The sequence below is a fragment of the Muntiacus reevesi genome, chromosome 12, assembly GCF_963930625.1.
Source record: "Muntiacus reevesi chromosome 12, mMunRee1.1, whole genome shotgun sequence".
Taxonomy (NCBI): Eukaryota; Metazoa; Chordata; class Mammalia; order Artiodactyla; family Cervidae; genus Muntiacus; species Muntiacus reevesi.
This window is the reverse complement of record NC_089260.1, coordinates 11,627,532-11,642,111: the sequence shown is the minus strand read 5'-3', so window position 1 is coordinate 11,642,111 and position 14,580 is coordinate 11,627,532. Positions and strand designations below refer to the sequence as shown.

The following is a 14,580-nucleotide window of genomic DNA, read 5'->3' as shown; positions in this document are numbered from 1 at the left end:
TCTAGTCGTGGGGGCTACTGTCCAGTTGTGTGTGGACTTTTCACTGCGGGGGCTTCTTGTTACCGAGCACAGGCTCTACAATGAACGGGCTTCAGTAGTTCCAGCAGGTGGGCTCACTAGCTGTGGCTCCCAGGCTCTGGAGCACAGGCGCAACAGCTGTGGCCCATGGGCTTTGCTGTTCCACAGCATGTGGGATCTTCCTGCGTCAGGGATGGAACCCATGTCTCCTGCACTGGCAGGTGGATTCCTTACCACTGAGCAAACAGGGAAGCTCACAAACACTGATTCAGATTAGATGTGAAAAACAGCTTGGCATGTCTATGTATCATGTGTGAAAGCTGAAAAATACCTATGCAATATTAGTATCATTTCAAATAGCTATATGTTCTCTTGCATCAACATATTACAGTTTACCTATTAGTTCCCTTGTATTTAGGTTGTTTTCTAATCTTTCATTTTATTATAAATAATACTACTGAGGCAGTGATATCTTCCCTTATTTTTAAAATCACTTTTTTGGATAAAATGAAATTCCTGGGAAAAACTGGAATCTAAAATTGAAAAACCTTATAATTCCACAAGTATCTGGAGTATACCAATATGATTATTATAGATCCAGCACCACATGTTACCACTGTTTCCTGTTAACTCTGCAACATGTGCATTCCTTGTATTTTACCTTTTATTAACCACCAATGTGTTTAGTAACCTTTTTTTGGCCAAAGATTAACCTTAATATAGACTTTTAATCAGAGGTAATTTTTTTGTTCTTCAAATACAAAAGTGGGTCCACTGAAAGTGATTTTCTGGTATATATTTGTAGATGAGACGATCAGTGAGGGACCAAGAGCAATTTCTGTATTGTTTATACATGAAGACTGGACACAGATTACCCCATTTTGGTGATAAGACTATTCAGAGGGAATCATCTTACTTCTCCCCACTACGGTACACACAGTGCTATTTCCTGAAATTTTCTTGAATTCTTTAGTATGCCTATATCCTTCAATTTGAACAAACAGGAGCTATCTTACTATCCTGCTTTCTAATTCTAATATTAAGGAACACAAAATGTCATTAACAACACAACTAATACTCATAACACAATGGAATAACTAATATCTTTTTATACTTTTCCAGGATATCATATATAAACCAAAACTGATGAATAAAAAAGATGGCATATTTTTTCTTGGCATTAAAATATATTTTGCCATATAAAATATATACCAATCTGGGACTTCCCTGATGGTCCAGTGGTTAAGACTCTCTGCTTCCACTGCAGGGTATGTGGGTTCAATCTCTGGTCAGGGAACTAAGATCCCAAAGCCACCCAATATGTGGCCAAAAAAACAAAAGAAAAATATATACCAAAAAATAAACAACCCAAAACAAACATATAAAGAAAAACTACTTACTAAGAATTTCTAAATTGCTAAATGATACATTTTAACAGAATATATCAGATTAATTTTTCTACCTAACTCCTGTTCCAGCCACCAAGGATATATTGTGTCATTAAACAAGGCAGCTTAATAAGGCAACTGAACTATAATAAGGCAAATTTGTTACAATTCTCACTAAGATCTTTAAAATATTTTATTTGACAGGGAGGCTTATTTATTTTTTAATGCTGTTATTTTTACATGGAAAAGTTGCGTGGTCTCTCTCTTTGAACTTCTGATGAAGAAAGATCTAGGGACTAAATGAAATGAGTATTAAAGGCAGCCTCCAACATGGTTCAGAAAAGCCCCTGCCTCCTGGGTCAGGAAGACCCCCTGGAGAAGGAACTGGCAACCTTCTCCAGTATTCTTGCCTGGGAAATCCCATGGACAGAGGAGCCTGGCAGGCTGCAGTCCATGGTGTCGCAAGAGTCAGACACAACTTAGTGACTAAACAGCAACCCAGTATTAACAACCCGTGTAGCCACTTCCCTCTTTGTGCCATGGTTAGTCTATATGACCAACAGAATATGGCAGAACAATGTTCTATCATTTCTGAGGTTAGGTTATAAAAGCTATCTGGCTTCCACTATGACACATTCACCCCAGCCTTTCTCGCATCATTCATCTTAAACCAAGCTGTGAGCAGCGCTCTGCAGAGGTCCACACGATGAGAAACTAAGGCCTTCCAAGACAACACCCAGTGAGGAACTGAGGCTTCCTGCAAAAGCCACATGAGTGAAGAGGAAACATGGGCCAGGCCGCTCAAACCTTCAGACGACTATAGCCCCAACCGACTACTGACTTAATCTCACATGAAGCCCTGAGCCAGGACCGCCCAGATAAGCCACTCCGGATTCCTGACCCTCAGAAGTGGTGAGAGAATGTCCGTTGTTCTGTGTTAGATTTGGGGCTGATCTATGACCCATCAGAGGGTCTATGAAGCAAGCCTTTCAGAGGCCTCCATTTCTCCATTTCACAGAATTGCTGCTCTGTTGCTAAGTTGTGTGCAACTATCCAACTCCTTTGTGACGCCAAGGACCATCGCCCACCAGTCTCCTCTGTCCACCGGGTTTCCCGGGCAAGGGTCCTGTCATGGGCTACCATTTCCTTCTCCAGGGGGTCTTCCTGACCCAGAGATCCAACCCCCGACTCTGGCATTAGTAGGTGGGTTCTTACTACTGAGCCACCAGGAAAGCCCCCCATCCCTGTACTTTAAACATACCTGACTCATAAAAGCTGGCAAGCTATACTCGAAAACTTCTAAGGAAGTTTGTTTTGTTTTGACTATGCTGGGTTTTCATTGCTGCGCGGGCTTTCTCTAGCTGTGGTGAGCAGGGGCCGCTCTCTACTTGGGGTGCATGGGCTTCCCACTGCGGTAGCTTCCTGTGGTGGAGCAAGGAATCCAGGACACACAGGCTCAGCAGTGTCAGCTCCTGGCCCAGAGCACAAACTTGGTAGCTGCAGTGCAATGGATTAGCTGCTCAGCAGCATGTGGGATCTCTCCAGATCAGGGATCAAACCCATGTCTCCTGCATTGGTAGACAGATTCTTTACCACTGAGCCACCAGGGAAGGCCCTAAGGAAGATTTTCCAAATCCCTTACATCAAATGTTGCCAGCATATGACCCTAAACAAAGCCCAGTTAGAAATATAGCCCTAAATCTGAATCTCAATAACGTGGAAGTATCATACTTTTCAATTGGCAATTGCCAAAAGAAAATGTATAACAAAAGAAATGTCTCATATTCTAAAATTTAATCACATTAAGTGTTATGGAGAGAAAGTGCTGTGTAGAAGTACTTTTCAAAAGCAGAACAAGGATCATTGAAAAAACAAGTTTTTGACACTGACCAATGCCACAAAAATTTCAGCCCTCTAATTCAAAAAAACCCTATCCCCTTCTCTCTTTGTACTTCACTATTAAAGAAGTGGTAGTCCTCTGATCACCAAAAGGAATAGATTTATTAATCTAAAGCACACATTAATCCAAATTAATGGATTTATTAATTCATAAATTAATAAAGTGGTTGGCTTAAAACTGATATAGCTGATGCTTTTTCCTTCTTTTCATGAAGTTATGTCATCAATTTTAAATAAATGAGGAAAGATGAGGTGTATCCATGTACACCAATGTTGCTATGTTTGAAAAAAAAGAGAGACAGAGGTGAGTGTTTTATTTTTCAGCTGTTGCGTGACAAATGACCACAAATGTAGTGGCTTGAAAGAACACAAATTTATTAGCTCACAAAGCCAGCACAGTATGACTAGATTGATTCTCTGTTCTCCTAAGGCTAAGGCTAAGGCTACTGTCTCCTAAGGCCAAAATCAAAGCAGCAACTGGGGCTGTAGTTCTCATCCAGGCCCTGTGGTCCTCCTACAAGCTCACTGGTTGTTGGCAGAATTCATTTCCTCCTCACTTCAATCCAGCAACAAGGCATCAAATTCTTCTCACGTTTCAAGTATCTCTGACTTCCCTTCTCTACCAGCTACAGAAAGTTGCTCACTTTTAAGGGCTCACATGCTTAGAACAGGCCCACCAGGTAATCATCCCACCTTAAAGTTAACTCTGCCATACAACATAACACAACCACAGGAATGATATCTCATATTCACAGGTAGGAACTAGGGGCATGGAAAGTTTGGAGCGGGGGAGCCATTTTTAGAACTCTGATTACCACAGTCACAAAAAGTTGTAAAGTTTCATTAAAAACACCTTTCTTACCTGTTAATAATGAACCATGCAACTGTTAGCATTCCTGCTAGCCAAGTTCCACTCATAAGCCAACTTGTAACAAATAAAGCAATAACATATATTCCTTGCAATCCAAAAACAATGCCAATATAGAAATATACTGGCTCAATAATCTCCTAATTGGGGGAAAAAAGAGGAGGAGACAATAGGATGACAGTATATAATTTTGAATATTCATAAATATGTGAGAAAATGAATATTAAAGTCAAAAGAGACACATACATTGCTACCAGTTGCCTGATACAAAACGCTGGCCATAAGTTCTGGATATAGAGACATTTGCTGAACTGCATTTATAGTCTTCAGAGATACAGTTTTGTTATTGTGCATCAGTTCGTACACACCTACAGTCAGAAACATTTTTCTCCAGGTTATTTATTCTGCTTTTATGAAAACTGAACATGTTATTCAGAGGTCATTAAATACTTTATAATCAAGAAGGATGTAAAAATATAATACTCTGCGTCTTCTTTTTCCAATTTTTAAATTAACTACATGAAAAGAACAATATCTATATTCTGAGACAAGCCTCCACATTCAAGAGCTCCCACATAGAACAATGCTTTATTTTAGGAAAATATTGTTATTAAATATACAAATGTAGTTATCATACCTCTTTCAAATGAAGGTGCCTTTAACATATCTTTATAATAAGAGTAATAAATGGCACTATCACCCTGAAATGTGATTTCCCGTTCAAGCTCCTAAAAGAAAATTAAATGATTACTGAAATACTCAGTGATTTAAATTTCAACTGCCATCTTTTTCTCTCCTCATATTCCAAATTAATGTTATCTATTTATTCTTTTATCCAAAGACATATTTGAATTTTCCTTTAATCACTAGTGGCCATATTAATAAGGTTAAATTTCTCCATAATCTGGCAAGGACTTAAATGAAACACCTAAGGTTTAAACTGGATTGTAACTCATAAGTTATCTGCCTATTATATATAAGAAAAATCGAGAAGGAAAACCCAAAGTATTATCATAGGAGCACAAGAATGGTATGGCAGGTAATAAAAAATGACAGCTGAGGTGTCACAAGTCCATAATAAAAATATAAGTTTAAGAAGAAAGTATTATTTTTCTCTTGCTATTCCATTTCCCTATGTATCCAGAAAAGCAAGCCTATAATTAGAGATTTAGAAGAGAAGCAGGTAACTAATCTGTGATTTTCAAATGAACTTCCAGAAAAGTAAATCTTAAAATTCCTAAACGGGGCTATAACAAACCAAGAATATAGATATTCAAAAACACTGAAATCTGTGCTTTTCATGCTGAATCAAACTTTTACAAATCAATAATTTTTTAAAACGAAACAATTATTTTCACGCATGATTTTATCATAACTTGATAAAATTGTACCATATCATTTGTATGATACAAACGATATCAGAGCAGTTTCCCCAAAGTTTGATCAATAGAACTTATTAAGATTAAAGGGGTGTTATCTATAAAGAGTTCTGTAGTTAAATAAGCTGTGTAAAGGTTAAAGAAAGTTAAATGAATTTCTTAATTGCAAGACTCTTCAGAATTTAGTTAGTCATTATGCACTGTGAATCTTCATAGTCTTTTCTAGATCTGTTTGACCAGATCTAAAGCCCTTTTCTTGAGCCCCTTTTTCCTCATTTAGAGTTTACTAGTCTAAATAAATTTCCTGAAAATCATTTTTTATGAATGGATACAGGATTTTCTTTCTACAATTTCAAAGATGTAAACTCTTAATCAGTGCTTCTCAAATTAAATGTGCATATAAATTCCTAAAGATCTTATTCAAACACAGATTCTGATTCTAAAGTGTGGCCTGAGAATACGCAACACTGAAAAAGCTCCCAGATGATGCCAATACCCCTGACTCATCACAATGATCTGGAAAACAATGTTCTTCATGAATGTCTTGTAGATTATCAAACCTTTGTTGTTCTCAATTCTGCCTACATAACAGAATCAGGTGGAAAGACTCTGTGCAATATTGACCCCAGATACTCCCTCTGCTTCACCTAAGAATCTGAGTTAGTTTTTAAATCATCCCAGATGAATCTACTGCACATCCAGTGTTGAGAAATACTATTTTCAAGGAAAAATAGGCTATGCAAAAGTCTTGGTCAAATCAACACAGATGAGTAATTATTCAGTTAAATGTTCAGGTGTTGTTAGATAAACCAATGTCTGAAAAACATATAGCCAGCTTGACTACTTGCTCAAAAATAAGAACACCAACAAAAGAGTTTCCCCTAAAACAAAAACAAAAAATCTTTAAAGTCAAGTAGTAACACTGTGAACTTTGCCAATGAGTGTTACAGATATATGTGACTGCAAAGCTGTCTGAAAACAAACTTATTCAAAGGCCAAATGATTTATTAATATAACCACAGCAAACATCTGTGGGTTACACATGATTTAAAACCAAACATGAAACATATTAATGAGGCAACATTTTAATAAATACCATTATGTCTGCTAATCATTTTTAGCATCTCCAGACATTCTAATCATGTAATCCAAAAGTTAAAATATTTTGATGCTGAAACATCCACAGAATATTTCATAAATGTAAACTACCAAAACGACTAAAAAGCTGACTAGACTTTATAACAGTTCACTGTCAACAAAAGTTCCTGATAAATTTGCTGCGTGACTCGGGAACAGGGGCTCTGTGACAGGCTGAAGGGTGGGATGGGGAGGGAGACGGGAGGGAGGTTCAGGAGGGAGGGGGAGGGAGGGGACAGGGTGTACCTACGGCTGATTCTTGTTGATGTATGACAGAAAACAACACAATTCTGTAAACCAATTATTCTTTAATTAAAAAAAAATTTTTTTTAAGTCCCTGATAAATCAATTGCATGAAGAAAAGCACCTCATTGTTTCTATTCTATGACCTTGAAATACAATCTATTATACCTTTCAGGTTGATACCATGACTCAAAATAGCTTCTGTACCATTTTGTTCCTAATGGCTTATAGCCACAACACAAGAAAACACCCGTCATATTACCATGTGCTTTTAGGTTATGGCTCCCTGGAAAACACATTTTTAAAATTAGTATTAAATATTGAAGCATATGCTCAAAATTCTTTCTTCTTACCTGTCTGTTGGAAAACCAGAATTTCCGTTCATGATATGCTGATAAATAGAGAGCATACATCATACCACTAGTAACTGCTGCAAGACAGCCAATGAATATCTTTGCAAAGCGCTGAAATAATATATCTGAAAAGGCATATTAAAAGTAATCAGTGATGGATGACATTTATATGTATGCATTAAAAAGAAAAAGTAATCAATGGTAGTATGCATCCTTGACGTGGTTTGACAAAAATGGCGTTCTAACTCTGTGGTCTTCCTACCCAAAATACATAATCCCATTCTAATCACCAGAAAAACAGCAGCCAAATTCCAATAGAGGGGTATCCTACAATAAACCTGGTCAGTACTCTGCCAAACTGTCAAGGTCATCAAAAACAAGGGAAGTCTGAGAAATTGTCACAGCCAAGAAAAGTCTATGGAGACATTATAACTACAAGTAATGTAGTATCCTGGATGTGACCTTTTTTTTTTTTTTTTAACAGAAAAGGACATTAGATGAACACTAAAGAAAGTATGGACTTTAGTTAAAAAAATAATGTATTGAGGGCTTCCCAGGTGGTGCAGTGGTAAAGAATCCATCTGCCGACGCAAGAGAGGCGGGTTCGATCCCTTGGCTGGGAATATCTCCTAGAAGAGGAAATGGCAACCCACTCCAGTATTCTTGCCTGGGAAATCTCATGGACAGAAGAGCCTGGTGGGTTACAGTTCATGGGACTGCAGAGAGTCAGACATGACTGAGCAACTGAGCACACAAGATAGTATATGGAGTATTCTATCAACTACTTAAAAAAAAATGTATCTAAAGTGACTGAAAGCAACTAAACTCTAATAAAATTAATAATATATATTATTGATGCTAAAACAAAAATAATGCATCAATAAAATGGTTCATTATTTGTAGCAAATGAACCATACTAATATAAAATGTTACTAATAGGGAAAATTCTTACAGGGGGGTGTGCAAGATAGGAACTCTTACTATACTATCTACTCAATTCTTCTATAAATTAAAAATAGTTTTTAAAATTAAAGTCTATCAGGGTAGAATGGATACATGTATACTATGGCTGAATTCCTCCATTTTTCACCTGACTATCACAATATTGTTTGTTAATTGGCTATATTCCAATACAAAAGAAAAAGTTTAAAAAAATAAATAAAAGTCTATCAATTTAAAAAAAGGAATAAAAGAAATGTACTACGAAATATCTAGAGAAAAAAAGTACAGGTTCATTTAGAATTACTATTATTTTTTTTCCTTATCAAGTAATTTTTTATTGAGGAATACTTTACACACTACAAATTATAGCTCTTTCAATTATACAAGGTAATGACCAATGATGATTATATATTTAAAACATCATACACAACTGTTACATATATATATGTATGTAAATACTTCTTGTTAAAAGCATAGAACACATTTGAATTTTCTACACACAGGATGACTTAGACCTTCTACAGCTATTAAGATTCAGTATAATAATAATAAATGCCATATGATTTCACCTATTATGAAAATATAGGTTTAAAAAAATATAGGTCTAAAAAAACCAAATAAACACATAACAAAGCAGAAAGAGTCAAGTACAGAGAACAAACAGGTGGTTGCCAGACAGCAGAGAGGTGGGGAGATGAAGAAATAGGTGAAGACGATTATGACGTACAAACTTCTAGTTGCAAAATAAATGAATCACAGGAATGAAATGTACAGTGTGGGGACTATAGTCAATGATTATATATCTTTATAATAGAACTTTTAATTTTACTTTGGAATATAGGCAATTAATGCTTTGACGGTTCAGGTACACAGCAAAGCAACTCAGCCATACACATACATGGATCTGCCCTTCCCCAAACCCTCCTCCCCTTCCGGCTGCCACCCAACACTGAGCAGCGTTCCCAGTGATATGCAGCAGGTCTTTGTTGGTTATCCAGTTTAAACACAGCAGTGTGTACACATCAGTCTCAAACTCGCTAACAATTCCTCCCTGTGACAGAATATATCTTTGTATGGTAACAGATGGCAAGATGACTTACGGTGGTCATCATTTAGAAATCTATAGAAATATCGATTCACTACGTTGTTTAACAGGAACTAACAGTGTTGTAGGTCAATTATACTTCAAAAACAAACTCAGAGAGAAAAAGATCAGACTTGAAGTGACAGGTGGGGAAGAGGGAACTGAATGGACGCAGTCAAAATGTACAAACTTCCACCTATAAGATAAATAACTACTAGGGATGCAATGTACTATGTGGTAAATATAATTAATACTGCTATGTTACACATGAAAGCTGTTAAGAAAGTAAAGCTTAAGAGTTCTCAAGGAAAAAAAATTTTATATTTCTTTAATTCTGTAATTTCTATTCTTTAATTCTGTATCTAATGAACTTTTGTGATAATTATTCCATGATCTATGCAAGTTAAATCATTATGCCTGTACAGTGCTGTATATCAATTATATCTCAATAAAACTATGGGGGGAAAAAAAGATTCAGTAAATTAAGACCAGGCCTCAAGGTCCAATGCCCAATGTTATGTTACTCAATGATTGACAGGTTTGTAAAAACAAACTTGTTGACTTACTAATTTAGCTAAACTAAAACTGCAGTTAATAAATTATTTAATAAATACTGGTATGCATAGCACATATTTCCTGGTGATTCAGTGGTTAGGACTTTGTTTTCACTGCCAACAGTGGGGGGTTCAATCCCCGGTCAGGGAACCAAGATCCCCCAAGTCATTTGACTTGGCCAAAGATGAAAATAAATATATAAATAAATATTTTAAAAACAGAATCAGCATGACACAAATATTTTACAATTACTGTTTCCAATAGCAAATGGAAAGTATTTGCCCTGGCACAAAGCTCAGAAACCAGTAAATAATAGCTATTTTTATTGGGTTACAAAAGCATATTTGCAAAAATATATAAGATAGATAGTTAAAGCAGTGTTGACACAATGTAACCTATAAAAAGACTATAAGAAAACTTACCTAACATGGTAATTTGGTAAAAGTGCTATACAGTTTTTAAACATGTATCTTTTCCTGTATCTTTTAAAGTAATTCCTGGACAATGAAAATTAATCCTGATAATCAAGGACTATTACAAAAAATACATTCAACCAAATCCTACATATAAATGCCTTGAGAGAGAGTGAGAGAGTGAAGTCGCTCAGTCCTGTCCGACTCTTTGCGACCCTGTGGACTGCAGCTTACCAGGCTCCTCTCTCCATGGGACTCTCCAGACAAGAATACTGGAGTGGGCTGCCATTTCCTTCTCGAGGGGATCTTCCCGACCCATGGATCAAACCCAGGTCTCCTGCATTACAGGCAGACGCTTTAACCTCTGAGCCACCAGGGAAGTCCATAAATGCCTCACGTTAGTACTATTTTGTTTGTGAAGATTCTGGAGAGTCAAGGCTGGAATCAAGCTATCAGTGTTCAGTGTGTAAGTACATACGTTTTAGAGAAAATAAGGAGCTCTGGATCCTGGAAATTATTTATTTAAAAATTATCATGAGAGTTCCCTGGTGGTCTAGTGGTTAGAATTACGGGCTTTCACTGCCATGGCCCAAGCAGAGCTCAATTCCTGGTTAGAGAACTGAGATCCTGCAAGCTGTGCAGCATGGCCACAAAAAAATTTACCATTTAAATTGGAAACTGGAAAATAAAGGATTGATTTCCAGTGAAGTTACATTAGTCACAAACAGGCCTAATCAAAAAACTTCTGTATGTTTCAGTCCCAAGTTAATTCCCTTGTGGGGAAACTGAGATCCCACAAGCCACATGGCCAAAAAAAAAAAAAAAAGAAACATAGTATTCAATTTTACAAAAAGTAAAATAAACACAAGAAAACGGTATAAATACATTGAAAAAATATAAGCAATACTTGTCAAAATTATAATAGCTATTCAGTTCAGTTCAGTCGCTCAGTCGTGTCAAACTCTTTGCGACCCTATGGACCGCAGCACGCCAGGCCTCCCTGTCCATCACCAACTTCCAGAGTCTACCCAAACCCATTTCCATTGAGTCGGTGATGCCATCCAACCATCTCATCCTCTGTCATCCCCTTCTCCTGCCCTCAATCTTTCCCAGCAGCAGGGTCTTTTCAAGTGAGTCAGCTCTTCGCATCAGGTGGCCAAAGTATTGGAGTTTCAGCTTCAACATCAGTCCTTCCAATGAACACCCAGGACTGATCTCCTTTAGGATGGACTGGTTGGATCTCCTTGCAGTCCAAGGGACTCTCAAGAGTCTTTTCCAACACCACAGTTCAAAAGCATCAATTAATAGCTATTATCTAGTAGACAATAATAGCTATTATCTAGTAGAATTACACATATACTTTATTTTTATTACACTTTTCTCTATTTTCACATTTTCAATCCTAAAAATATATTTTTGTAGTTGGGGGAAAATACTGTTTTATAGTAGCTATCTCTAAATTGCTTAATAGAACAATTGCTTATACTGTATTTTCCAAAACATTTTAAATGATCACTGTATTAGTTGGCTTTGCTGTAGTGAATAAGTGACCCCCATACTTCCAATGGCTTAGAAAACAAATATTTGTTTCTCACTCATGTTACTATGGATTTTGGATCAGCAGTCACTCTCCACTCAATTCGATTTAGATTAGCTGTGGCTCTTCTTGTATCTTCAGAGTTCCAGAACGGAATCAGTCCCTATTTGGGACATGCTGTTCTCATTACAGAGGAAAAGAACAGAACAGGCAAAAACATATAATGCCTCTTCCAATTTCTGATTAGAACAAGTACACTGCTACTTTAACTCACACTCCATGGGCTCAGGCAAGTCACATATATAAATCTGACAACAGGGTAGGGAAGTACACTTGCTTCAGAGAGGCACTCCAAATCAACACAGTAATGGGAAAGAACGTTGTAATGCATTTTCAGGGAAGGGAGAAAATATTTGAGAACAATTGAAGAATCCACCAGGGTTTGCCCCATTCATCACAAATATCTACTTCCCTTCAAAGGCAAAAAACACTCGCTCCTCAAGAAAGATACCCTAAGAGCAGCCTACTCGGCCTGCTTCCTGAACATAGAAAGTTAGGGATTCAAACATCATTTCAAGACATGAATAGTTGGGTTCTTCTTAACCTAGGCTGGCAGCTCTGGTGACAGTATGTCTCTCTCTAAGCTTAGCTGACAATTTGCCTAGGTATTTACCTAAGAGAAATAAAAATTGCTGTTGCTGTTATTTAGTCACTAAGTCATGTCTGAATCTTTGTGACCTCATGGTCTGTAACCCACCAGGCTACTCTGTCCATGGGATTTCCCAGACAATACTGGAGTAGCTTGACATTTCTTTCTCTAAGAGAAATAAAAATAGATGTCCACAAAAAGACCGGTACAAGTATTCATAGCAGCCTTATTCATAATAGCTAAATCCTGGAAATTACTCAAATATCAAACTAGAAAAGCAGGAATAAACTCTTACAGCAAGATGAATGAATCTCAAAATGATTACATTTTAAGGAAAACATACTGAACTAATCCAAAGAATCCAGACACAAAGGCATATATGTTGTGTGATTCCATTTACATGAAATTCTACAACATGCAAAATTAATCAATATTGAAAAATATCAGAAGAATGGTTGTTTTAAGGGGCACAGGGGAACTCTACTGGAAAGGGATACAAAAGAACTTTCTGGGATAAGGGACATGTTACGTATCTTAATTGTATTCAAGTACTAAAATTCACTTAATACTGATGATTCTGTGCATTTTATTGTAAGTTGTACCTTAATTTTACAAAATTAAATCATTCATTTTTGCAAAGAAAAAAACAATTTTATTGGTTTTTTACCTACTTGATTCCAGTCAGCTCTGTTCTCCAATAACTATACCCAAAATTTTTCTTCTAGATATGCCTCTCTCAGAGATTTAACTACATGTATTTTGAGCTAATCCAGGTTTGCTTATCTGTCACAAAAGCCACACCCTTTTTTCTTTTCCTGAGTGCTTTATTCAACTGGAAGGAGTTACTAGGAACTATACAGTACATCATGAGAAACACTGGGCTGGAGGAAGCACAAGCTGGAATCAATTGCTGGGAGAAATATCAATAGCATCAAATATGCAGATGACACCACCCTTATGTCAGAAATTGAAGAAGAACTGAAGAGCCTCTTGATGAAAGTGAAAGAGGAGAGTGAAGCAGTTGGCTTAAAGCCCAACATTCAGAAAACTAACATCATGGCATCCAGTCCCATCACTTCATGGGAAATAGATGGGGAAACAGTGTAAACAATGGCTGACTTTATTTTTCGGGGCTCCAAAATCACTGCAGATGGTGATTGCAGCCATGAAATTAAAAGATACTTACTACCTGGAAGGAAAGTTATGACCAACCTAGACAGCATATTAAAAAGCAGAGACAAAAAAAAAATAAAAATAAAAAGCAGAGACATTATTTTGTCAACAAAGGTCCATCTAGTCAAGGCTATGATTTTTCCAGTAGTCATGTATGGATGTGCGAGTTGGACTATAAAGAAAGCTGAGCACCAAAGAATTGATGCTTTTGAACTGTGGTGTTGGAGAAGACTCTTGAGAGTCTCTTGGGCTGCAAGGAGATCCAACCAGTCCATCCTGAAGGAGATCAGTCCTGGGTGTTCATTGGAAGGACTGATGTTGAAGCTGAAACTCTAATACTTTGGCCACCTGATGTGAAGAGCTGACTCATTTGAAAAGACCCTGCTGCTGGGAAAGATTGAGGGCAGAAGGAGAAGGGGATGACAGAGGATGAGATGGTTAGATGGCATCACTGACTCAATGGACATGGGTTTGGGTGGACTCCGGGAGTTGGTGATGGACAGGGAGGCCTGGTGTGCTGCGGTTCATGGGGTCGCAGAGAGTCGGACACGACTGAGCGACTGAACTGAACTTTAAACCTCATGCATTTTAACAGACTATGTGACCAGTCATGCCCTTGATTTGGTCATTACCCTAAGGATTCATCTTTATCAGCCTTTGATACTTAAATTATTTCTCAATTTTATGTTTTACTAGTTGAAAAGATAAATAATACTAACTTCAACACTACAAGTCTCAGAAATTTTGAACTCCTATTTTTCTCTTCATGTCTGCTGGCAAATGGGCCAGTTCTGTTCTAATGAATCTCTTTCCTGCAATCAAAGCAGTTCATAATCAAGGTACTCTAGTTATAATCTCTTTTGTGATCTTGTTATCTAAAGGAATAAAAACAAATGTTTGTACTAAAATTGCAACTATTCACAGGAAACAGTTTTATAAAAT

At 37.0% G+C, this 14,580-nt stretch overlaps 1 protein-coding gene across 2 annotated transcripts in view; it reads right to left on the bottom strand.

Annotated features, from left to right (window-relative positions):
- DPY19L4 (dpy-19 like 4) overlaps positions 1 to 14,580 on the bottom strand; it is a 62,492-nt gene that overhangs the window by 40,301 nt on the left and 7,611 nt on the right. For both annotated transcript variants that reach the window (XM_065902653.1, XM_065902654.1), the window contains exons 3-6: positions 7,286 to 7,410; positions 4,811 to 4,901; positions 4,420 to 4,541; positions 4,168 to 4,313 (exon numbers count right to left, since the gene is read on the bottom strand). In XM_065902653.1, the coding sequence (XP_065758725.1) occupies positions 4,168 to 4,313; positions 4,420 to 4,541; positions 4,811 to 4,901; positions 7,286 to 7,410 (484 nt within the window). The remainder of the gene's footprint in view (positions 1 to 4,167; positions 4,314 to 4,419; positions 4,542 to 4,810; positions 4,902 to 7,285; positions 7,411 to 14,580) is intronic.